We start from the raw sequence: 26,741 nt of genomic DNA, 5'->3' as shown, positions 1-26,741 counted from the left end.
CTATAGGCCACCTACAGTTATCTCTAGAACACAGCAAGAAACAAAGAAATAGTACCTTGAATTTTCCATGCCATCTCATATGCTTTTCCTGATGTTCTCCATGCCCTTGTAGAGTAGCAACAGCTCCTCCCAAGAATCAAATGCAAGGCTGTCCAGCCCTGAGGATAACCATTTATGTACAGGTGTCCTTTCAAATTATACCTGGAATATCCATACTTGAAAGCAATGCTGGCCTTTTTCCCCACTCTACTTCTCCAATCTCACCACAACAAAAAGAATGTGCATAGAGAAGACTTGAGGATAGAGACAGAACCCCAACAATTGACCACAAATCCAGGGGACATGCCAACCTACCTTGGTCAAATCCATTCCAAGTTTGAGTTGGGAAATGAGATGAAGAATTATACTACGCTGATCCTCCATGACGCCCAATTCCGTCTCTTCCTTATCTTCACTGTCACTTTTTTCATCTTCAGACAAAACCAGTTCAGAGCCTGAGTTTGGCTAAAATGAAATAATCAATAAAAATCACCAGCTGGCCCAATAGAAGTTAGAAATAAAGTGTATGAATTAATATGCTTTGCAATGACAGAAGGAACCCAATCCTGTCCCGGGCAGAGCTCCTCTGTGACCCAGTCCTATTGGCCACGGAGCAGATGAGTCCCCTGGGGGTCGGACCTGTGCCTTGGACACTGCATATCCCCTTTCATCTCTCCCGTCATCCCCAATTAGTGAGCCTAAGGACCTCCCCTGACAAAACAGCTCCCTGTTCTTTAAGAAACTAACTATAGTGTATGGGTATGAGCCCCCTTCATTTTGCCTATTAGCAAGTAGGAGTTTACCAAAGTTAGACTCCTGTTAACTTGCACAACCCAGGCCACTTCATATCTAATATAAATTTTTCTGTTTAGAAGTAAAAATTGGATTATCCAGGGACTAAAATTATTTAAGGAAAAATGTGCTCTAAGACTATTTCTACCCAAATCAATTAGGATCACTCTAGCAGGTGTAAGAAAATGCTGAGAATTGGCATTAATTTAGGGAGGAAGACAACAAATGAAAATTTAAGACAAAACTCCTGGCACTTTATAATACTGCTGGGATTCATGCTGGCCAACATTCCCTGCTTTCCTCGATGCAAGTTTATTAATTCAATCACTCGATTCCAATTTTTCACATTACATAGAAAACAGGCAACTTAATAAACTGGGCAAGGGGATTATTGCGCATAAAATTTTCCAATATCCAAGTATGAAGGATTCTGGCTACAAGGTTAACTTGCCCTCAGAATTCTATTGAAAGAAGTATCCACATTCCACACTCCACATTTACCTATGTTCTTATGATGCTTTCTTATATATAAGCAAAAGCACTCTGCACAGAACATTATACATTTCTTTCCAATTATCAATAACAGGTCAGACATAATATACAGAAATTCAGAAGCTCAAAGGTTATTAAACATGAAAGGATACAGACTTGTCCAAATGTCCATGCAAAAAACGAACAATTTACTAACCTCATTAGACAGAATCATCTTGTATCTACAGGCACTTCTAACATACAAAGGTTATTTTGTGGTCAAGGTGTTTAAAATCGTCTGGCCTTACATACCCACACTGACCATCCTTTCCAACATTCCAGAGAGAGGTAATAATGGTGTTTCTTCCCTCCTGGGGTAGGCATTTTTAAAACTTCAACGTAAATAGACGTTTTCCATAGACATACTCCTAAGGTGTTCTCAATCAGCTCTAAATAACCCCAATTCTAAAGAGATGGTTGGGAAGATCTCAGTGACGCCCACAGGATATTCCCCCAGCCAAAAGCTGAGTTTTCTTTTATTATGTGCCCAGTTCTCTAGCCACCTCATAATGGGTATTATCTGACATCATTGGCAAGTTGCTTTGCTAGATTATGCTGAAATAATTGAGGAATCCTTACCTGTGCTAACCCTGAGAGGAGTAGCCAGAGGGAAGTCTCTGAGCCGTGAGCTACCCCGATTCTACACTGGGAAGTTAGGGGTAGAAGAACGCAGGAGCCCAGCACTTACAGCCAGTGGCCCTGGGGGTCTCCTCCAGCTCCACCTCATGACACCCCGTGCTGCTGCATGACTGCTGCTGGTGCCAAGGCCACCGCTGCCATGAGTCTGAATGGCTAATGCTGAAATTAGCAGGGCCTCCCTTCTACTGGCCTGTCCTCCTGGCTCTCCTCCCTTTTGCCTCTTCTGGATCTCAGGTCAGTTTCAAAGTGGATGGCTGTCTCAGCTCCCTGTGAGCTTCCATTTCCTGTCTATGCTACGGCAGTCAGAGAGCTCAGACATAAATCCCACCCAATGGCAAAGGTGCTACAGCTGCAACTTCCTCTGCAGTGACCTGGTGGGCAGTAATCTGTATTAGCAGAATTCCTCTTCTCCCAGCACCAGCTGGGCGAGGAGAGGGTAGTGCCCGGGCATTCTGCTTTGGGAAGAAAAAGGACAATCAAAAACAAGTGAAATCCAACCACCATGGTGTACCCAACAGGTGGAGTGGGCTGCAAAGTCCTTAAACATCTCAACAGGAAAGTAGCTCCATTTTGCAGGCCATTATTTTCTGCTTGAAATTAGCTGTTCTCACAAAGAATGGACTGCATACTAAATCAATTGCTCCACTGAGGCTGCCATAAGCTTCATGAAGCAAAGAATGATTCATTCTTCTAAAGCTGTGATTTCCTATTTGCTCACAAGCCTGTGCAGGGGAAATCCTCATCTTTCCCACTCACTGCTACACTCAGTGTGATGTGTTTATAGACCTTCGGGAACCACACCTCCTCCTGCTGTCTGCTTTACTCAAAAATTAAACCCAGCTTGTCCCTGACTTCCAGTAGCCAGAAAGTCTTCCACAAGATCCAGCCGCATGATACTAAGTACACACATAAATGTGAACACAAACCCCTCCAGCCTTTTCCACTGTAAATCAACAGCACATGTCCTCTGTGTCTGACAATTCCTCTCAAAGACACTGGCTTCAGCAGAGGAAATTAAGGCTGGTGCAGGTGCCCCAGAAGCTGAGTCATCCGGGGTGACTGGTGGCCCTGAAGTCTCGCCCACAGAAGGATGGCCATGGAAGCCTGGCTCACTGCCCCTTGGTGGCACAAACTCTGAGCAAGCCATGCCCTAACCTTAAACAAGGACCTAGGACTGTTTTCTCTCCCACAGCCTCTGAGAACTTGCCCTTTCTCTCCCAATGTGATTTGCAAACAATTCTCCTACCCAGTCTCAAGTAAATAATCAGAGTTAAGCTGGTTTCATACACCATGTTGACAGTAAACATCTTAGAGGACACTTTCAATCCACCCACACTGCAGCTCAGTCCATCTGCACAAAGAGAAGACCCCCCACCCACCCCCATCGTGGTCCAACTTGGGGGTACATGGATGGAAAGGTAGCAGTAATCAACAGGTCAACTCTGTCTGAAAGAGGTCCATGGCAATGTAAATACCAATCTACTGGCATCCACAAAGCATCCACATAGACAGGCACTGCAAAGAATGGAGGGTTTGAAGAGACAGGTCTTGATGGAGTTTTAAAGACACAAAACCTCCTTCCCTTTTAGGGTCAAGAGTTTGTTGATTCCACTACTCTGATGTGGAGTTCAAAGAGTTGGATAATTATCATCCTTTCTGAGTGCTGTTTTCCATAATCAGGTCCCCATGCTTATCCACATCCACACTCCCCTTCTCTTACAAAGTCCTACTTGTCTCCTGGGAGCCCCTGCACACCTCCCCTCTCTGAATCTCTGCAAATTTTCACTTATAAAACAGTAACAACTCTCTCAAGATCATCAAAAATGGCAGAACAGTGTTCCCCCATCTCTAAAAAATATGAATGTGAGAAATGGTTTCATAATGCTGAGAGAATTTATAAGACTTAAGCAGAAGAATCTTCAGATCCCCCATCCCACAGAGATTTTTGCAAATGAGCCAGCCCAGCCACAAAAATGTATGCAAACTTGAAGATAAAATGGAATTAAAATATGTTTTAAAGAGAAGCAGGTTTTGGAAAAATGAGGATTTTAATAAAAACAGAAATTATGACAATATTTCTACCACACAAGCACCTCAGGGCATATGGTGCTATAAAAATCAAGCAACTGTGCCTATTAGCAAATGGGGAGAACGACAAGCGAAAATTCGATGGGCAGGAAAAAGCTTCACGGGCAGGCTGGGGTTCAGGAACATTCCCTGGTGACCCACAGTGACCTGTGCCCAGAGCAAGAGTTCTTGGCCTGGGTCCCATGGACAGCCCTTAAGATATCCACCCCTGATCTTGAAATTTTATGCAAAAATTGTAAGTCTGGGCATTTTTCTGAAGAGTGGGTCCATAGCTCCCCTTGGATTCTTAGAAGGGTCTCTGCCCCTTCGCTGACCTCCGGCCTCTTGAGGACCAAAGGCTGAGACCATGTGAGAGATGGGCTCTTGGGCTGGGAATGGTCCAATCCAAGACAGTCACAGCATCTACAGATGTGACTCTGCCCTTAACCGTGGGCCTCTGCTTCTTATCTAGTAAGGAGAAGCAGGTATATGGGGCTATGCCACCGAGGCCAAAGCCAGGAGGCAAAACTGTGACGTGTGTTAGGTTTGTGTGGGTCCAACAGTCTTCTCAATGGGGACACCAATGTGGGAGAAACATTTAGCTTTGCTTTCATCTCTTAAACAAATATCTTAATTCTTCAATACAAATGCAAATTTCAAGCCTTTTTATTCAATACATATATGTAATGTAACTACAGTTTGTGTCCCTGCCAAGAAAAAGCATGAAATAGACATTTGTCTGCAGAGTCCACTCATTTCCCTGTCACAGGCTTCATTCACTCCACCCATGTCCCCAAAGGTACTCTCTTTCCTGGCACTTCACTCCTGCTTTCCCCTCCTCAGACGGATGACTCCCACCCCACCCCACCCTTCCTCCTTTAGTGACCTGCTTTCTCTCTTAACCTAGACCTGGCCCTCAGATAGCTGGGGTCAACACAAGCAGTTTGATCTACTAACGTCTCCTTTATTTGTACATGGCCTTATAACCTAGTATCTTAATTCAGAGGACTGAATCCTCACTGGCTAGATTTGAGACATCATGGCATAAGCCTGCGTGGTTCCATTACCTAACCATTAAAGGTGCATTTTACCTTTGGACAGTGAGCTTTTCTGGGCCAAACCAGGAATCACAGACATGCAGGGGTAAGAGGGTCTACTCTAGCAAGGATTAAGACGGCCTCCTAAAGCCATCTTATGCCCAAATAAATAAGTATCCAATAAACACACAATATCTACAACAGAAAAACATCACCCACTGAGCTCAAGTGACCTGCAACTTTCCTGAAAACCTATATGGCAAGGACAGACAAGAAAGCCAGCTAGAGAATGAACATCAAATTCTCTTTTAGCAGCAAGCATATTGCAGTTCAATCATTTTTAAAGCCTGGCAACTTTCCCCACACACTGTTAATTTGGCAAGGAGGCACTGGGGTGAACTGAGCCATACCAAAAAACCCTGGCACTGAGTGACAAGACCAAACACATGTAGATATTATCTTTTTGGGGAAGTCTAGCCATGTCAAAAAAAAGTGGGTAGTCTGAGGGTCACAGAAATGCAGGCAGTAGGTGAGAAGACCCAAAGCACCATGCTCAGATATCCTCAGAAAAGAGAACTGTCAGGCACACAGCAGCATGGCAAAGAAGTAACCAGGGAATGACGTCCCCTCATAGACAAATTATTTCTCAATTCCACAACTACACAGAACAGGCAATAACATGCAATAATGGCCACCAGGGCAAGTGTACTTATGTTTTCTAGGGGAAAAGAGTCAACAGAGGCTGGTTTGCCAACAAATGAGAGGTTCTAGAAAAATAAAGAGTTTGGAGTCGAGACATAGATAGAGGCTAGGGACTGGAGAGATTGGAAGAGTAGGCAAGTAGAAGACAAAGGGGATAAATCAAGAAACACAGTGAGTCACAGAAGACAACCAAGGGGTCTCAGTGTCTATGAGGAGCAAGTGCCCAATGACCAATTACTGAATCCATTTTTCAGATCTTTAGTTAAAATTTTTAAATTTTTAATTTAAAAATAAAAGGCAGGGTCTCGCTATGTTGCCAAAGTTGGTCTCAAACTCCTGGCCCTCAAGTGATCCTCCCATCTTGGCCTCCCAAAGTGCTGGGATCACAGGCATGAACCACTACACCTGACCTTCAGTTCTAACAATAATAGTGTTACTGTTTGCAGCACAGAATCCATAAAACCAAGGACTTAGTCCCTTTTATCTCTAGTCATTTTCTCATTCCAATATGTACAGCATATTTAACCAAATTACCACAATCATTACATAATCCTCACAGTGTATCTTCACAATCAGACATTTCATATCTTAAGAAGCCCCATCTAACAGGCAAAGGTCATGAAACCTGACATAGCCACATCTGAAGATCCAGTCCGACTCTGTATATATGTCAATAACATCAGCATAGCCCAGGGTATATAAAGATGGCCAGCAATCCAGGAAATTTCACTTGGCCTTCTTGTCCCCATTTCCAATAAGAAACGCATGTCACATGACTACCAACTGCAAGGCATTCACTATTACATGCTTGGAAAAAGTATCTCCCCTGAGGACACAGAGATAGAAAGTTTTGGCATATGAATGCCAAATGGTTGATCCTGATGAATCTACTGTCCTTCCCACACACTGCACAGGTGAGATTTCTCCTCTGGAAGAGTCTTTTGGTGGCTGTGTCTAATTCTCCAAAAGTAGGCCATCTTTGTTGGGTAGAGGGTGTCTCAGCTGAATGGGTGGATGTTCCACTTTGGTCAGAAGTCATGCCGAAGACAGAAGCTGTGGACACATGCCTTCAGCTGGTGTCTGGTATAGCTGGCACCCCTTGGCCCTGCTGCAGGGCGGCTACTGAAGGTTCCTGCACATGTACTATCCTCTACATGGAGCCACTTCCAAAGCCAGGCAACCAACTGTACCTCAAAGGCCACCGGCGAATTTAGGGGACCTTATCTTGCCATTTGGAGGTAGATTCAACAACGAGGCCACTGTGAGGGGAACCCGATGGAGAAGCTGGATCTTATCCTTGACAGGTCCAAGTACACGCATGTCCGCACAGCAAGCTAGTCCCAGCTGCCTTTTGGAGATGCTGAGTTTGTCGTCACTGACATCACAATCCTCCTGCCGCCTCCCAGGGGACGAGCTGGCTGGCTGGCTCTAACCACACATACACACACATTTACCACACTTGGCTCTTATAGACTGGAAGGACAGATGCTCTTCCTGAGCAAAGGGGCCGACCTGCAGAAAGGTTAGTTTTAAATAAAACACACCATGGAAGGCAGAAGGAAGTCACTTCTGGGGAGGGGAAGAGAGTGGGGGCACTTGTCATCAGCCAAGATAATTGGGAACAATCATATCGAGGATTCAACAGGCGTTCCTTTAAAAACATTCGAGGAAAGCATTCACAGGAAATAGCAGCATGTCTTTGTCTAATTTCTACATTTCTGATTAGAAACCAGAGTTTAGCTATTTTTAAATGAAAGGGAAAAAAAGAAATCAAGAAATAGCAAAGAAAACCTAGAGAAAGTACCAAAAAGAAAAGGGAAGAAGCAGCGGCAAATGAAGGGGTAGGCAACAATTTTGCAGCTGAGCTTTTGGAGCGTGCCAGTGTGAATACCGACTGCCAGCGTGCAGAATCCCAGAGGCTGCAAATCAAGCTTAGCATCAGCCTGCTGCCTAGAAAAGCAGGGAACGGGCAGGGCCCCAACAAGACAGACAGGGCCTACTAGGTGCCAAGCACTGTGTCAGGTGCTTTACAGCATCTCAATGAGCAAAACACTAGCACTTTAAAACCAAATCCAGCGCTGAATTAATAACACAGTCAAGAGCTCTGAAAGACGCCCTGAAAGCAAAGCTGTTTATGATCGTGGGGCCAAGGTCTCCATGGCACAAGCAGCACAGATCACAGGAAGCTCATGAGTATTTGGGATAAAAGTCATAGTGAGGATAAGGAAGAGGCCATGAAATCAGAGACCACCACAGCTTTAGGAGACAGTGATGCACAAAAGGAAAGCTTGGAGATCTGGCTGCAGATAGTCCTGGAGATAAATCCTAAAGACGCCATGCCCCACCTGTAAGGCTCAGTCTCCCTGTCTCTAAAATGGAGATGGTACCACCTCTCACATCTGAGAGGCCTGCTCTAGGTCTCAACAAGGCAAAGCGTGTAAAGCACTGAACACAGTGGCTGGCACACAAGAAGTGCTTGGTAAACAGCCATGCTCTGATGAGGCCTGTGACGTTCGCACTGGGCACACAGTGGTATGTTGACTTGAGGTTGCTGCTAACGCTCCTGCATCTTCCTACTTGTGCTGCTCCCCTTCTCCCCCACAGCTTCCCTGTCAAGGCTCATTGACGCCACCAAGCTCCTCTCCTAGGCCTTCTCCACTGAGGGCTTTGGGGCTGCAGGGCCCTGACCATGAGGCAAGCATCACTTCCCTGGTCTGGAGCTAGACTAGGAAAGGATTCAGAGAACTTTCAAATATGTCTCAATCAAGGTCACATGCAAATGTGTGAACTAAGCAAGACAAACACAAAGCAGCAAGTGCAGTGAATCAGAGATAGTATCCCAGCAACCAGCCCCAGAGGACCAGCTGTGGTTTGGAGGTGACAGGAGCAGCAGCCATCCACACCTGCCATCCAAACCTGCCATCCACAGCTACTCAAGTTCTCTAGACCTAGGAAAGGCAGGGAAGAAACTCCTTCAAGACTCCATTCTTAAAAAACAAACAACCCCATCAAAAAGTGGGCAGAGGACATGAACAGACACTTCTCAAAAGAAGACATTTATGCAGCCAAAAAACACATGAAGAAATGCTCCTCATCACTGGCCATCAGAGAAATGCAAATCAAAACCACAGTGAGATACCATCTCACACCAGTTAGAATGGCCATCATTAAAAAATCAGGAAACAACAGGTGCTGGAGAGGATGTGGAGAAATAGGAACACTTTTACACTGTTGGTGGGACTGTAAACTAGTTCAACCATTGTGGAAGTCAGTGTGGTGATTCCTCAGGGATCTAGAACTAGAAATATCATTTGACCCAGCCATCCCATTACTGGGTATATACCCAAAGGACTATAAATCATGCTGCTATAAAGACACATGCACACGTATGTTTATTGCGGCACTATTCACAATAGCAAAGACTTGGAACCAACCCAAATGTCCAACAACGATAGACTGGATTAAGAAAATGTGGCACATATACACCATGGAATACTATGCAGCCATAAAAAATGCTGAGTTCGTGTCCTTTGTAGGGACATGGATGAAACTGGAAAACATCATTCTCAGTAAACTATCGCAAGGACAAAAAACCAAACTCCGCATGTTCTCACTCATAGGTGGGAATTGAACAATGAGAACTCATGGACACAGGAAGGGGAACATCACACTCCGGGGACTGTTGTGGGGTGGGGGGAGGGGGGAGGGACAGCATTAGGAGATACACCTAATGCTAAATGACGAGTTAATGGGTGCAGGAAATCAACATGGCACATGGATACATATGTAACAAACCTGCACATTGTGCACATGTACCCTAAAACCCTAAAGTATAATAAAAAAAAAAAAAAGGAAAAAAAAAAAAAAAAAAAAGACTCCATTCTAGCCTTCCTGGAGCTCTGATAAGAGGGAATGCAACGGGTTTAGACATAAAGGCATAAGCATAGGTTTAATGGTAAGCAGGCACCGGGCCTGGAAGGGTTACTATCACCTCAGCCACCTCCAATGCCCACAGGTAACAAAGCACCACATTAGATACTGAAGATAGAAATTTGCTTAAGATATGGTCTCAGCATTCAACAGGCTGGTGTTCTGGTTGAGAAGGAGTACATGGATCTTTCTTTCTCCTAGCCCTGGAGACTAGTAAGTTTCAGACTGTAAGTTTCAACTCATGATTTGAGACTTAGTTCAACCATATTTCACAGAGATGGAGCCTCTGTTCTACCAAGGAGTCCCTAGGTGCTTCAGACATGCCCATTCTGGCACTTAGCAAAGTGGATTTATGCAAGTGCACACCTCCTTTCCAACTGGACCAGAAATGTCAGCCCTCTTTTGGCAAAGGAAAATTGATTATTTGGGGCTGACTACTCAGGGCCATGGGTGGAGGTGGACGTAGAGGCCATATACAAATCTGGGGAGAAAGAATGCTGTGATCAGTTAGTAATATCAGCCAGTGGCTCAGGAGGGGAACACAGTGGCCATGTGGTTGTCAGCTTACCTTAATTGGAATTCTTTGATGGAGGAATCCTAGCTAACCGAGGGTTTCATTTCTAGAATTCCAACACAAAGGGTGGTTTCTAACAGATGTACAGTAAGTTCTTAAAAGGAATGAATTTATAAAACCAAAAAGAAAGCGTGGGAAACTTGAGTGTGCAAGGACAAAATCTAGATTTAACAGGAAAGCCAGTCACAGAAGGCCATGTGTTGTGATTCCACTTCTATGAGACATCCAAGACAGGCAACATAGATTAGTGGTTGCCAGGGGCTGCGAGGATGGGTGGAATAGGGGTGACAGCTAAAGGGTCCAGGGTTTGTTTTTGAGGTGATGAAAATGTTCTAAAATTGACTGTGGTGACGGTGACATATACCTGTAAATATACTAAAATCCACCCAGTGGTTGGTACAATTTAAATGGATAAATTGTATGGCATGCGTATTATATCTCAATAATGTTGTCATCAAAAATAGAAAAATAAATGAAAGGATATATGATGCAAAATCAAATAGCAAAGGCCAGGAGGAAGGGCGTGGCCAGGGTGATCAGAAGGGCTCACACACAGAAGGCAGACTCTGGGCTGGGTGTCACCAAAGAGGAGCGCTTCAAGTAGCCAAGAGAAGGAGGGGACAGTCCAACAGAAGAAATGATGCCAGCCAGGGATGAAGAGAACCTTACTGCAGGGAAGTACAGCTGAGGCCAAGCACATGGTTTTGGCCTTATAATAGGACTCATTCCCTTGGAGAGCCCATCTGATCCAACAGCTTTCAATAATTTCTAAATGTATATTTCCTAAGTGTGTATCTCAAGTTCAGCCTTCTCCCCTGAACTCTAGCTTTGTGCACCCAGCGGCCTATTCAACATCTCCCACTTAGCTATCTGAGGTGGGCAGGATAGCAGAACCCTGAGCTGCCCACATCCTAATTCCCGGAACCTGTGTATACGGCACTTTAAGTGACAAGGGGGCTTTACGCATGTGACAAGGGGGCTTTACGCATGTGATTACATTAAGGACCTTGAGATGAGGAGATTAACCTGGATTGCTGAGGTGGCCTCCATGTAAAAACATGAATCCCTAAAGTTAGAGAATCTTTCCAGGCTGTGGTCAGAATGCAACATTCCTGGCTCTGAAGATGAAGGACGGGGCTGCAAGCCAAGGAATGGGGGCAGCCTCTAGAAACTGGAAAAGCCAAGGAAACAAATTCTTTCCTAGGGCCTCCAGAAAGAAATGCAGTCCTGCCAACACTTTGATTTTAGCCCACTGAAACCTGTGTCTGACTTCTTATGCAGAACTGTAAGATGATAAATTAGCATTGTTTTAAATCAATAAGTCGATGATCATTTGTTACAGCAGTGAAAACACATCACCTAATGGCCATCTCAGACTTACTGTGTCTAAAACAGATCTTTCAACTCATACCTCCAAAATATGATCCTCCTCATCTCGGTAAATAACAGCTTTGTTTTTCTAATCACTTGGCCAAAAGCCTTGGCACCATCCATGACTTTAATTTCTTGCTCATGCACTGTTCCACATCACATCCATGAGCAACTTCTGCAAATTATATCTAGAATCTCATTGTTTCTCACAACCTCAGCCACCCTGGCAAAGCCACCATCACCTCTCTCTCTGAATTACTGCAACAGCTTCCCAGTCAGTCTCCTCACAGTAGTTAGAAGGCATCTTAAAACATAAAGTTGATCACATAACTCCTAAGCTGAAAGCCCTCCCCTCTTCACTCAGACTAAATGTCAAAGCCCTCACTGTGGCCCATGAGGCCCTACACAATGTTGCCCCATGACTTCTCTACTCTTCTCTTAATCACGCTCCCCTCCTTGTTCATTCTGCTCACCCCTCCCAGCCACCTTCTGTTCTTTTTTTTTTTTTTTTTTTTTTTGAGATGGAGTCTCGCTCTGTCGCCCAAGCTGGAGTGCAGCGGCACAATCTCGGCTCACTGCAAGCTCCGCCTCCCGGGTTCACGCCATTCTCCTGCCTCAGCCTCTCCGAGTAGCTGGGACTACAGGCGCCCACCATTACGCCCGGCTAATTTTTTTGTATTTTTAGTAGAGACGGGGTTTCACCATGGTCTCGATCTCCTGACCTCGTGATCCGCCCACCTCGGCCTCCCAAAGTGCTGGGATTACAAGCGTGAGCCACCGCACCCGGCCTCACCTTCTGTTCTTGGAACACGCGAAGGACAGGCCTACCTCAGGGCCTTTGCACCTGCTCTTATCGGTCTTCTTCATCCACATCCCCTTCACTTCACTCAGATCTTTTTTAAATTTTATTTATTTATTTATTTATTTATTTATTTCGAGACACAGTCTCACTCTGTTGGCCAGGCTGGAGTGCAGTGGTGCGATCTCGGCTCACTGCAACCTTCTCCCCCTGGGCTTAAGCAATTCTCCTGCCTCAGCCTCCCAAGTAGCTGGAATTACAGGTGCATACCACCATGCCAGGCTAATTTTTGTATTTTTAGTAGAGATGGGGTTTAACCATGTTGCCTGAGCTGGTCTTGAACTCCTGACCTCAAGTGATCTGCCTGCCTCATCCTCCCAAAGTGCTGGGATTACAGGCATGAGCCACCACACCCAGCCTCATTCAGATCTTAACTCCAATGTCCCCTTACCGCAGCCGCCTTTGACCATTTAGGCCAGCACCACTCCCTCTCCTCCCTCTCCTTTGCTCCTTCCTCAGCTCTGCTTTTCCTTGCAGCACTGATCACTCTCAACTGTATTATATGTCTATTTATCATCTCACTCCCTTGCAGAAAGTCAGCTCACAGGAAGCAGGACCAAAATGTTTTGCTCGCCACTGTGGCTTTATCAGCAAAAATACTATCTGACACTGACTTATTCATTGCATAAGTAAAGGAAATAAACAGCTGGCTTTCCCCTATGGAAATGAAGAACTGCTGAAGATTCTGAGGAGGCTGGGTAATAGAACTCAGGCCCTAGGAGATGAATGGTTAAGTAAGCAATGATATGACTGCATGCAGCGGGGATGGGGCACTGAGAGCAGTTCTGGAAGACTCCTGCCACAGTCCAGCACGAGGGAGACCGACACGCACTGGGGGGTGGTAGTGACATGTTTGACATCCTTCCTTCTCCTCTACTCGGTAAATATACACGTAAGGCTCTGTGTTAGGCGCAGAGGAGGATTACAATCAGTGTAGGACATGGCCTGCATCACCCTGGACACTGCAGCCTTGCTGGGCAGACAGTAGTTGGGTTTCGAGTTCCTGTATGTGGAAGATCAAACAGTGAGTTATTGCGGGGGCGCGGTAATCAGAGGGGAGGCAGGGAGCTGGCAGCAGGCAGGTAAGGAAGAGAGAGAGAAAGCACGAGAGGCAGCGGGGTGGAGTGAGAGGCAAAATGGACCAGTCAAAACTGTCTGCAGATTCAATTATTCTACTAAACACGATGAGCAAATAGAAAACAGCTAAGATGACACACATGGGCAGGCAGCATTCAGTGGGGAAAAGGGCTGTTCTCATCTCAGCTCCCCTCCTTTCAGCCCTGCGCGCACTCGATAAAGGAACTCAGCAGCCGCATCCTGCCTTTCCTCCTAGTCACCCAGGCTTGAGACCTGCAAGTTCCCAGACACCTCCCATCCAGAGACCCACCTGGCCCACCATCCCCTCCTTTCCTCATCTTTGCTGCTACCACACCCTAGGCTTTGACCACATAAATGTAGGGCCCTGCCAGCCTCCAGCTCATCCTTCCACTCCAGACTCCTCCTCTTATACTGTCTTGTACCACACCACCAGAGTGTTCTTCCCCAGACACCCACTGCTCTGTTCAAAAGTCTTCAAGCAAGCACATATTCTCAGGATCTCCTGAGGGCTGTGTCAAAAAAAAAAAAAAAAAAAAAAAAAAAAGTCTTTAATTGCTTCTCACTGCCCAGAGGAAAATGTCTACTCAGCCAGTACTTCGGGTTTCCTCATTCTGACCCATACTTCCCCTTCCCTCCTAAACTTCCTCTAGCCTAGACTGAGGACGGTATACTCACTTCTCACCCTACTCTCTAGACTTGCGCTGTCTAATCCAGAAGCTGTTAGTCACATTTAGCTATTTAAAATAATTAAAATTAAACACAATTTAAAATTCTGTTCCTTGATGGCACTAGCCACATTCAGACCAGTGGCTACCGTACTGGACAGTGTAGAAAGAAAATACTTTCATCATTGCAGCAAGTTTGATTGGAGAGTGGTGCTCTAGCTTTTGATGGCCTCCCAATTTCTACTCCTTCCACCAATTGTTATCTACCTGTAAGAACAGCACTGGCACCACGAAGCTAGCTCTAACAATCTGGGCAGAAGCAATCCCTCCCTCCTCTAAATCCCATGTGTAAGTTCTACTGGGATCACTTGAACGTTACTGCCATGCCTATCTTTCCTTAACTTCTTGGTAATATAAAGTTCAGTGGGAAGAGATTATTCTGAAAATCTAAAATTCCTGACGAAACACCACAGAACAATTTTACAAACACCTCCACTTCAAAAACAAACTGATGAAGGAATAATGTAGTTGGGGTAGCCAATAGCAATAAAATGATTCTGTGCCTAAAAACTTAAAGGAATTCTACTATCTATGATTTGCTTCTATCATAAGCACTGGTACATGCCGAGACTAGAAGTCTGGCTTTCTACATCCACAGTTTAAATCATTATTGATTTATGCTTTGTGCTGGGTGATGGATTTCTTCTGATCTGCGGATGGTAAATGGCTTTATTCAGAAAGAAACACAAGACTAAAGTTGATGGTACCAGTCAGTGATTCTTTCAGAACTGTACACTTGATGCCACTAATAGCTAGACTGCCTTGCTTTTCCCACAAATTATGCAGTTACGGGCCTGAACTCTACGGCAGGGACAGAAGAAAACATGTAAAGCACTGTGAGAATGCAGAGTGGCAGCAGGGAAAGGCTCTAAATTAGGTCTACTGTGGTCCCTGGACCTGCAGCAGCAGAATCACTGTGAACTGGATAGAAATGCAAGTCTAGGGCCCCCCTCCAGACCTATAGACACAGAAACTCTGGTGGCAGGGCAGAGACCAGTATTTGTTTGGTTTGGGATTTGTTTATCCTTTTAATTGAAATATAATTATAACTTATACTTGGTACAATATACAAATCTTATTGTACAGTTCTATGAATGTTGACAAATGTATCGCTTTATATCCAACTTAATATTTTTTGTTTAAGTGTACAGTTCAGGGGTACTAACTAACTATAATGACGTCATTGTACAACAGATCTCTAGGACTTTTTCATCCGGTAAAGCAAACTCTATACCCACTGAACAGCAACTCCCTTTCTCCTCCTCCCTGCTCCCCGAGGCCCTCCAGCAGATTTTGGTGCACCCTAGCATTTGAGAAGGTCTGCTCTAATGATCCCCGGCCATGGGGGCTATGAGGAACAGCAGAGGAAAGTAGCGGGTGTGATAGGGGCCTGGCTCCCAGGGAGGAGCAGCACAGGTGGTGTGCTACCAGCCCCTCAGATTCTCCAAACCCAATCCTAGGCGGCCAGTGAGGAGACGGCTCTGGGCTAGATGCTAGGGGGATCCAAACACAGACATATGGACAACTTTTCTCATAAACTTGTGTAGGCACAAGTTAAAGAAAATTATATTCCTCAACATTAGATAAGGTTCCAGAAATTTCATTTGATGACCCCAAAACAGATTCAGAAAGCTATCACCTTTGATTGGATAAGGGTGATTATATTTTCATCAGTGGCCACACCAGGCAGTCATTCAACTCCAACTTTGAATTTTATGTGTCCACCTTAATCATTTATGCTTCTCACTCAGAAATTCCCAACTAATACTCTCCAATGGAAATTTCTGAAGCGTACGATAACACAAAGGAAATAACCAGGAGCGTCGCAAACCACAGAACAGTTTTGATTTACAAGTCATTAGAAGCAAGAGGCATGTACTGTTCTTTGCAGGCCAAAAGGGACTGCATCATGAATAATGGAAAAAGCAAAATGCATTAAGAACTCTTCGGCAGATAATGTTATAATGTTCTCTCCAGGCCACACAGAAGGTACATTTATTGAGGACTTTCCATGTGCCAGGCACATATCAATACATACAGGGTAGCAGCCCAGTCTTTAAGGGATAAAATCAAGCAAGTCCACCCCATTTTGCTTCAAGAGGTAGTTTCTGGATCATTATCTTATGACTCTCAAACCAGTGATTTGGTACCACAAGCAGATCAAGAGCTAGGAATATCAGAAACAACCCAAAGCTCAGGTTTTATTCTTTTTACTTTTCTTAAAGACAACTCTGGTATACGCCTATTCTGTCCTGATTTCTGTAAATATTAACAAACCAAGAAGAAAGCATCTGGCAGAAAACAGGCTCTAGCATTTTGTAGAAAACAAGAAATAAACCAAGAGCGAAACTACCCGAGCTCTTAATTCCACAATGAGGAGGCACCAATAATGCCCCATTATAAAGCTACAATCTCTAAATCCCACTCCATACCTTTTAGTCCAAACAGCAGGCATTTTCTATTCTCTTTAATTTGCATTATGTGTGCCTATTTTTCTAGCCACAGTGACACAGGATATTAAAAAAAGGTTTCCCTGTACTTTCACTCAAATGTGAAATGATACTCAGGATGTAAGAGGGTAATTGCAGCAATTCATATTTTTTTCACATCATTCCGCTGCCATAAACCCCAAATGAGGCTCACTATATCCTCTGCTTTAAAAACTGTCACAGTATCATGCTCTGCTTGGTCCTGCTCTCAAATGCTTCATTCAGTGAAAACTTCCAGGGGAAATTTGTGAGACAGCTGTAATCATCCTGGGGTAATGCAAACGGTATGTAGTAGCACTGTTAATAATCGGAACGGTGGGATTCTTATATTTAGCACAAAAAGGTGAATTTTAATAAATAACTGTGCTCAGGTAGGACCTGCACAGAATTTCCATTTCTTCTTCTTCTTTTTTTTTTTTCTTTTGAGACAGTCTCACTCTGTTGTCCAGGCTGGAGTGCAGTGGCGTGATCTCGGCTCACTGCAACCTCTGCCTCCCAGGTTCAAGCGATTCTCCTGCCTCAGCCTCCCAAGTAGCTGGGACTACAGGTACGTGACACCACACTCAGCTAATTTTTTGTATTTTTAGTAGAGACGGGGTTTCACTGTGTTAGCCAGGATGGTCTCGATCTCCTGACCTCGTGATCTGTCTTCCTCGGCCTCCCAAAGTGCTGGGCTTACAGGCATAAGCCACCATGCCCAGCCCCAGAATTTCCATTTCTGTAGCATAAAATAACTCCATGACGACTTTCCAAGCTAGGTTTTCTGTCACTTTAGAGAATTTGTCAATTTAGAGATTTTGACAGAATTCTCTACTCCTGAACACATCTTCATCCCGTTTTCATAAAACGGGATCATGAAACGCATCCTTCATGTGAGTTTCAAAAGTTTCAGAACAACTGAAAGTATGTAACACTTTATTGGAAATTGATATTTAACTGAATATTTTATCATGCTATACTTAATCCAACGTCTTTGAATTTCTTTTAAAAATTTTTCTGTCATTAAGTGTTTCATTTTCAAGGAATAAACGAATTGTTTTTTTCAATTTGACAAGTATCCTGCATAAAACTGCATTAAAAACCAGTAACATCAGACCCTGGATGGGGACGGAAGGTCCAAATCAGAACCTCCATGGAATGCATCTCTACATATTTTCCACATTTGTTTTCAAGCAAGGAGCAAGACCAGCAAGAAAGTGAGGGTAGGAAAACTACCTCTCCACATGGTGCATTTCTCTTAATAAGAGGACTGCTAGAGTCTTGCTAGATGATGTTTCCAGAAAGGATAAATATATATATCAGTTAGTGTACATTCCCACAGCTGCTGCTCATCCCTACAAAACAGCCCACATGTAGAAATACGAATGGCTAATAAATATGTGAAAATATGCTTAACTTCATTCATAATCACAAAAAAGGAAATTAAAAACAAGATACCATTCATCTTAAAAATAAAGTGGAAATAAAATAAGAGCTTGATATTCATTTCTTAATGGTGACAGACAGGATAATAGCAACCCTCACACAATGCTGAGAAAGTATACATTTGGCTTAATCTTGGAGGGCAATGTAGTAATACTTATCAAAATTTAAATTCCCACATTTGTTAACTGAATTTCACTTAAATTCCACTGCTGGAAAGTTTCCCTATATAAGATATATTTCTGTAAGTGTACACAATATATGTAGAGGACAATTTATAATAATGAAAAACTGGACAACCTAAATGCCACTCCTAGAGTCCAGTTAAATAAATTACTAGTTAAATAAAATATAATACATAACTCCATAAATTATGATGTATGCATAGACTGGAATGGCTTTGTAGCTGTTCAAAAGAATGCAAACAATCTCTACGTACTGACATGGGAAGATACCTAAGATATATTGTCTAATTGAAAATTGAAAAGCCATAGAACATTATTCATATTGTGATTCCACTGGTATAAAAAAAGTTAAAGGGGGTGGAGCAAAGATGGCCGAATAGGAACAGCTCCGGTCTCCAGCTCCCAGCCCCAGCGACACAGAAGACGGGTGATTTCTGCATTTCTGCTTGAGGTACCGGTTTCATCTCACTAGGGAGTGCCTAACAGTGGGTGCAGGACAGTCGGTGAAGCGCACTGTGCGCGAGCCGAAGCAGGGCGAGGCATTGCCTCACTCGGGAAGCGCAAGGGGTCAGGGAGTTCCCTTTCCCAGTCAAAGAAAGGGGAAACAGACGACACGTGGAATATCGGCTCAGTCCCGTCCTAATACTGCGCTTTTCCAACGGGCCTGGAAAACGGCACACTGGGAGATTGTGTCCCGCACCTGGCTCGGAGGGTCCTATGCCCACAGAGTCTTGCTGATTGCTAGCACAGCAGTCTGAGATCACGCTGCAAGGCGGCAATGAGGCTGGGGGAGGGGCGCCCGCCATTGCCCAGGCTTGCTTAGGTAAACAAAGCAGCCAGGAAGCTCGAACTGGGTGGAGCCCACCACAGCTCAAGGAGGCCTGCCTGCCTCTGTAGGCTCCACCTCTGGGGGCAGGGCACAGACAACCAAAAACTCAGCGAGGACCTCCACAGCCTTAGATGTCCCTGTCTGACTGACAGCTTTGAAGAGAGTAGTGGTTCTCCCACACGCAGCTGGAGATCTGAGAACGGACAGACTGCCTCCTAAAGTGGGTCCCTCACCCCTGAGCAGCCTAACTGGGAGGCACCCCCCCAGTAGGGACAGACTGACACCTCATTCAACCGGGTACTCCTCTGAGACAAAACTTTCAGAGGAACTATCAGACAGCTGAATTTGTGGTCTCACGAAAATCCGCTGTTCTGCAGCCACCGGTGCTGACACCCAGCCAAACAGGGTCTGGAGTGGACCTCTAGTAAACTCCAACAGACCTGCAGCTGAGGGTCTTGTCTGGTAGAAGGAAAATTAACAAACAGAAAGGACATCCACACCAAAAACCCATCTGTACATCACCATCATCGAAGACAAAAAGTAGACAAAACCACAAAGATGGGGAAAAAACAGACCAAAAAAACTGGAAACTCTAAAAAACAGAGCACCTCTCCTCCTCCAAAGGAACACAGTTCCTCACCAGCAACGGAACAAAGCTGGATGGAGGATGACTTTGATGAGTTGAGAGAAGAAGGCTTCAGATGATCAAACTACTCTGAGCTACGAGAGGAAATTCAAAACAATAGCAAAGAAGTTAAAAACTTTGAAAAAAAATTAGAAGAATGGATAACTAGAATAACCAATGGAGAGAAGGGCTTAAAGGAGATGATGGAGCTGAAAGCCAAGTTTCGAGAACTACGCGAAGAATGCAGAAGCCTCAGTAGCAGATGCGATCAACTGGAAGAAAGGGTATCGCTGATAGAAGATGAAATGAATGAAATGAAGAGAGAAGGGAAGTTTAGAGAAAAAAGAATAAAAAGAAATGAACAAAGCCTCCAAGAAATTTGGGACTATGTGAAAAGACCAAACCTACGTCTGATTGGTGTACCTGAAAATGATGGGGAGAATGGAACCAAGTTGGAAAACACTCTGCAAGATATTATCCAGGAGAACTTCCCCAATCTAGCAAGGCAGGCCAGCATTCAGATTCAGGAAATACAGAGAATGCCACAAAGATACTCCTCAAGAAGGGCAACTCCAAGACACATAATTGTCAGATTCACCAAAGTTGAAATGAAGGAAAAAATGTTAAGGGCAGCCAGAGAGAAAGGTTGGGTTACCCACAAAGGGAAGCCCATCAGACTAACAGCTGATCTCTCAGCAGAAACTCTACAAGCCAGAAGAGAGTGGGGGCCGATATTCAACATTCTTAAAGAAAAGAATTTTCAACCCAGAATTTCCTATCCCGCCAAACTAAGCTTCATGAGTGAAGGAGAAATAAAATACTTTACAGACAAGCAAACGCTGAGTGATTTTGTCACCACCAGGCCTGCCCTAAAAGAGCTCCTGAAGGAAGCACTAAACATGGAAAGGAACAACCGGTACCAGCCCCTGCAAAAACATGCCAAATTGTAAAGACCCTCGAGGCTAGGAAGAAACTATAGCCACTAACGAGCAAAATAACCAACTAACATCATAATGACAGGATCAGATTCACACATAACAATATTCACGTTAAATGTAAATGGGCTAAATGCTCCAATCAAAAGACACAGACTGGCAAACTGGATAAGGAGTCAGGACCCATCAGTGTGCTGTATTCAGGAAACCCATCTCACGTGCAGAGACACACATAGACTCAAAATAAAGGGATGGAGGAAGATCTATCAAGCAACTGGAAAACAAAAAAAGGCAGGGGTTGCAATCCTAGTCTCTGATAAAATAGACTTTAAACCAACAAAGATCAAAAGAGACAAAGAAGGCCATTACATAATGGTAAAGGGATCAATTCAACAAGAAGAGCTAACTATCCTAAATATATATGCACCCAACACAGGAGCACCCAGATTCATAAAGCAAGTCCTCAGTGACCTACAAAGGGACTTAAACTCCCACACAATAATAATGGGAGATTTTAACACCCCACTGTCAGCATTAGACAGATCAACGAGACAGAAAGTTAACAAGGATATCCAGGAATTGAACTCAGCTCTACATAAAGTGGACCTAAGAGACATCTACAGAACTCTCCACCCCAAATCAACAGAATATACATTTTTTTCAGCACCACACCACACCTATTCCAAAATTGACCACATAGTTGGAAGTAAAGCTCTTCTCAGCAAATGTAAAAGAACAGAGATTATAACAAACTGTCTCTCAGACCACAGTGCAATCAAACTAGTACTCAGGATTAAGAAACTCAGTCAAAACCGCTCAACTACATGGAAACTGAACAACCTGCTCCTGAATGACTATTGGGTACATAATGAAATGAAGGCAGAAATAAAGATGTTCTTTGAAACCAACGAGAACAAAGACACAACATACCAGAATCTCTGGGACACGTTCAAAGCAGTGTGTAGAGGGAAATTTATAGCACTAAATGCCCACAAGAGAAAGCAGGAAAGATCCAAAATTGACACCCTAACATCACAATTAAAAGAACTAGAAAAGCAAGAGCAAACACATTCAAAAGCTAGCAGAAGGCTAGAAATAACTAAAATCAGAGCAGAACTGAAGGAAATAGAGACACAAAAAACCCTTCAAAAAATTAATGAATCCAGGAGCTGGTTTTTTGAAAAGATCAACAAAATTGATGGACCGCTAGCAAAACTAATAAAGAAGAAAAGAGAGAAGAATCAAATAGATGCAATAAAAAACGAAAAAGGGGATATCACCACCGATCCCACAGAAATACAATCTACCATCAGAGAATACTACAAACACCTCTATGCAAATAAACTAGAAAATCTAGAAGAAATGGATAAATTCCTCGACAAATACACCCTCCCAAGACTAAACCAGGAAGAAGTTGAATCTCTGAATAGACCAATAACAGGTTCTGAAATTGTGGCAATAATCAATAGCTTACCAACCAAAAAGAGTCCAGGACCTGATGGATTCACAGCTGAATTCTACCAGAGGTACAAGGAAGAACTGGTACCATTCCTTCTGAAACTATTCCAATCGATAGAAAAAGAGGGAATCCTCCCTAACACATTTTACGAAGCCAGCATCGTCCTGATACCAAAACCTGGCAGAGACATAACCAAAAAAGAGAATTTCAGACCAATATCCTTGATGAACATTGATGCAAAAATCCTCAATAAAATACTGGCAAACCGAATCCAGCAGCACATCAAAAAGCTTATCCACCATGATCAAGTGGGCTTCATCCCTGGGATGCAAGGCTGGTTCAACATACGCAAATCAATAAATGTAATCCAGCATATAAACAGAACCAAAGACAAAAACCACATGATTATCTCAATAGATGCAGAAAAGGCCTTTGACAAAATTCAACAACCCTTCATGCTAAAAACTCTCAATAAATTAGGTATTGATGGGACGTATCTCAAAATAATAAGAGCTATCTACAACAAACCCACAGCCAATATCATACTGAATGGGCAAAAACTGGAAGCATTCCCTCTGAAAACTGGCACAAGACAGGGATGCCCTCTCTCACTGCTCCTATTCAACATAGTGCTGGAAGTTCTGGCCAGAGCAATCAGGCAGGAGAAGGAAATAAAGGGTATTCAATTAGGAAAAGAGGAAGTCAAATTGTCCCTGTTTGCAGATGACATGATTGTATATCTAGAAAACCCCATTGTCTCAGCCCAAAATCTCCTTAAGCTGATTAGCAACTTCAGCAAAGTCTCAGGATACAAAATTAATGTACAAAAATCACAAGCATTCCTGTACACCAATAACAGACAAACAGAGAGCCAAATCGTGAGTGAACTCCCATTCACAATTGCTTCAAAGAGAATAAAATACCTAGGAATCCAACTTACAAGGGATGTGAAGGACCTCTTCAAGGAGAACTACAAACCACTGCTCAATGAAATAAAAGAGGATACAAACAAATGGAAGAATATTCCATGCTCATGGGTTGGAAGAATCAATATCGTGAAAATGGACATACTGCCCAAGGTAATTTATAGATTCAATGCCATCCCCATCAAGCTACCAATGACTTTCTTCACAGAATTGGAAAAAACTACTTTAAAGTTCATATGGAACCAAAAAAGAGCCCGCATCGCCAAGTCAATCCTAAGCCAAAAGAACAAAGCTGGAGGCATCACACTACCTGACTTTAAACTATACTACAAGGCTACAGTAACCAAAACAGCATGGTACTGGTACCACAACAGAGACATAGATCAATGGAACAGAACAGAGCCCTCAGAAATGATGCCACATAGCTACAACTATCTGATCTTTGACAAACCTGACAAAAACAAGAAATGGGGAAAGGATTCCCTATTTAGTAAATGGTGCTGGGAAAACTGGCTAGCCATATGTAGAAAGCTGCAACTGGATCCCTTCCTTACACCTTATACAAAAATTAATTCAAGATGGATTAAAGACTTATATGTTAGACCTAAAACCATTAAAATCCTACAAGAAAACCTAGGCAATACCATTCAGGACATAGGCGTGGGCAAGGACTTCATGTCTAAAACACCAAAAGCAATGGCAACAAAAGCCAAAATCGACAAATGGGATCTCATTAAACTAAAGAGCTTCTGCACAGCAAAAGAAACTATCATCAGAGTGAACAGGCAACCTACACAATGGGAGAAAATTTTTGCAACCTACTCATCTGACAAAGGGCTAATATCCAGAATCTACAATGAACTCAAACAAATTTACAAGAAAAAAACAAACAACCCCATCAAAAAGTGGTCAGAGGACATGAACAGACACTTCTCAAAAGAAGACATTTATGCAGCCAAAAAACACATGAAGAAATGCTCCTCATCACTGGCCATCAGAGAAATGCAAATCAAAACCACAGTGAGATACCATCTCACACCAGTTAGAATGGCCATCATTAAAAAATCAGGAAACAACAGGTGCTGGAGAGGATGTGGAGAAATAGGAACACTTTTACACTGTTGGTGGGACTGTAAACTAGTTCAACCATTGTGGAAGTCAGTGTGGTGATTCCTCAGGGATCTAGAACTAGAAATACCATTTGACCCAGCCATCCCATTACTGGGTATATACCCAAAGGACTATAAATCATGCTGCTATAAAGACACATGCACACGTATGTTTATTGCGGCACTATTCACAATAGCAAAGAGTTGGAACCAACCCAAATGTCCAACAACGATAGACTGGATTAAGAAAATGTGGCACATATACACCATGGAATACTATGCAGCCATAAAAAATGATGAGTTCGTGTCCTTTGTAGGGACATGGATGAAACTGGAAAACATCATTCTCAGTAAACTATCGCAAGGACAAAAAACCAAACACCGCATGTTCTCACTCATAGGTGGGAATTGAACAATGAGAACTCATGGACACAGGAAGGGGAACATCACGCTCTGGGGACTGTTGTGGGGTGGGGGGAGGGGGGAGGGACAGCATTAGGAGATACACCTAATGCTAAATGACGAGTTAATGGGTGCAGGAAATCAACATGGCACATGGATACATATGTAACAAACCTGCACATTGTGCACATGTACCCTAAAACCCTAAAGTATAAAAAAAAAAAAAAGTTAAAGAACATATATATATATTTTATATATTATATAAATATTTTATTTTATATATATATGTTTACTGTACAAATTTCCCATAAGAGACACACAGTAGCTCCTTCTAAGGAGGTGGCATCAAAAGGAAATATGGGGTTTTTACTTCTGACTTCCTACAGGTTTCTACTGTATTTTAATGCAATAATTATGCTGTTTTACAATAATTTTAAAAACCCTCCTCCTACTACTACAATTCATGCCAAAGCATGAATTGTAGAAACTGTAAAAAATGAGACATCATAGTTTCATGTCCGGCTTAATTCTGAGGTTCCTGGGAGATACAGGGAGGAAGGGAGGGGCAATGGCAGGGGCAGCCTGGGAAAAGCAAGTTTGAAAAGGCTTCACTGTGTATAAAAAGCAAAGCCAGGCATTTCTTTTCCAATAATGAGTCCAGCTGAGCTGACTGCTTTCCTCAACGGGAGCAACAGAACAACTTGCTTAATTTCCACCAGCCAGAGGTTGAGCCTAGTTTTATCTCCGTGCTCTATCTAATGTATTCTGTGAATGCCAGCCAACTCCCCTGCTGCTATAGGCAGGAAAATGGCCCAAAGACGGCCAGGCATGGTGGCTCATGCCTGTAATCTTAGCACTTTGGGAGGCCAAGGCGGGAGGACTGTCTGAGCTCAGGAGTTCGAGACCAGCCTGGGCAACATGGCAACACCCCATCTCTACTGAAAATACAAAAAATTAGCCGGGCGTGGTGGTGGGTGCCTGTAATCCTAGCTAATGGGGAGGCTAAGGCATGATAATTGCTTGAACCTGGAGCCAAGATCACGCTACTGCACTCCAGCCTGGGCAACAGAGCGAGACTCTGTCTCCAAAAAAAAAAAAAAGCCCAAAGATGTCCAAGTCCTGATATGTTAAGTTACATGGCAATAGGGAAATTAAGGTTGCAAACGGAATTGAGTTTGCTAATCAGCTGATCTTAAAACAGGAGATTTTCCTAGATTATCTGGGTAAGCTCCGTGTAATCACAAGGGGCCTTAAGAGTGGAAGAGGGAAGCAGAAGAGGGAAGTCAGAGGGAGATGGGACTACGGAAGCAGGGTCAATGAGATGCAATGCTGTTGGCACTGAAGATGGAGCAATGGGCCCAAGCCAAGGAATGCAGGCAGCCTCTAGAAGCTGGGAAAGCCAAGGAAACATATTCTACCCTAGAGCATCCAGAAAGCAACACAGCCCTGCTAACACTTTAAGTTTAGCCCACTGAGACCTGTGTCAGACTTCTAACCAACAGAACTGCAAGAGAATACATTTGTGGTAATTTGTTACAGCAGCAATAGGAAGCTAATACAACCTACTTATATTTCCTTTATTTCTGTATACACAGACTTCCTCTGATGCACAAACCTGGGATGTGCTGTGAAAATCAGCTACCTGGGCTTCCCACCTGTGGATGCTCACTGACCTGGGGCCACACCAGGTAATTTCAGGACTTCCTCAGAGAAAACCCAGGCAAGACACCAGCAACAGAGCTACCCTGATGATTATTAAATTAGCTCTATGTGGAGAAGCCATATTTGAATAAGCTATTAGTGGAGGTCCTTTATAAACCATGCTCCATTATATAAATGGCAGATGTTCATTATTTATACCCAGACTACTCCTTTGGAAGGCAAAAGAGAAATGAATCTTACTTAGCCTAGAATAGCATGACAACACATGTTCTTAAGTGTTTCCCAACATGCTTCATAGCTACAAATAAAGATAAGCTAGGTCGGCCAAAGAACA

The 26,741-nt window shown here is 43.5% G+C and overlaps 1 protein-coding gene and 1 long non-coding RNA gene across 5 annotated transcripts in view; one reads left to right on the top strand and one right to left on the bottom strand.

Annotated features, from left to right (window-relative positions):
• Positions 1–26,741, bottom strand: part of OSBPL10 (oxysterol binding protein like 10) — a 346,584-nt gene that overhangs the window by 42,273 nt on the left and 277,570 nt on the right. For all 4 annotated transcript variants that reach the window (XM_055284763.2, XM_055284770.2, XM_055284773.2 and 1 more), the window contains one exon: positions 355–504. In XM_055284763.2, the coding sequence (XP_055140738.1) occupies positions 355–504 (150 nt within the window). The remainder of the gene's footprint in view (positions 1–354; positions 505–26,741) is intronic.
• LOC129485714 (uncharacterized) lies at positions 1,960–26,605 on the top strand. Its single transcript, XR_008658775.2, has 5 exons — positions 1,960–2,235; positions 9,823–9,950; positions 17,353–17,400; positions 17,909–18,055; positions 26,341–26,605. It is a non-coding gene; the product is annotated as an uncharacterized lncRNA (long non-coding RNA).

Source organism: Symphalangus syndactylus, chromosome 1 (genome assembly GCF_028878055.3).
Source record: "Symphalangus syndactylus isolate Jambi chromosome 1, NHGRI_mSymSyn1-v2.1_pri, whole genome shotgun sequence".
Taxonomy (NCBI): domain Eukaryota; kingdom Metazoa; phylum Chordata; class Mammalia; order Primates; family Hylobatidae; genus Symphalangus; species Symphalangus syndactylus.
Note: the sequence above shows the minus strand (reverse complement) of the source record. Positions and strands in the feature narration are given on the sequence as shown.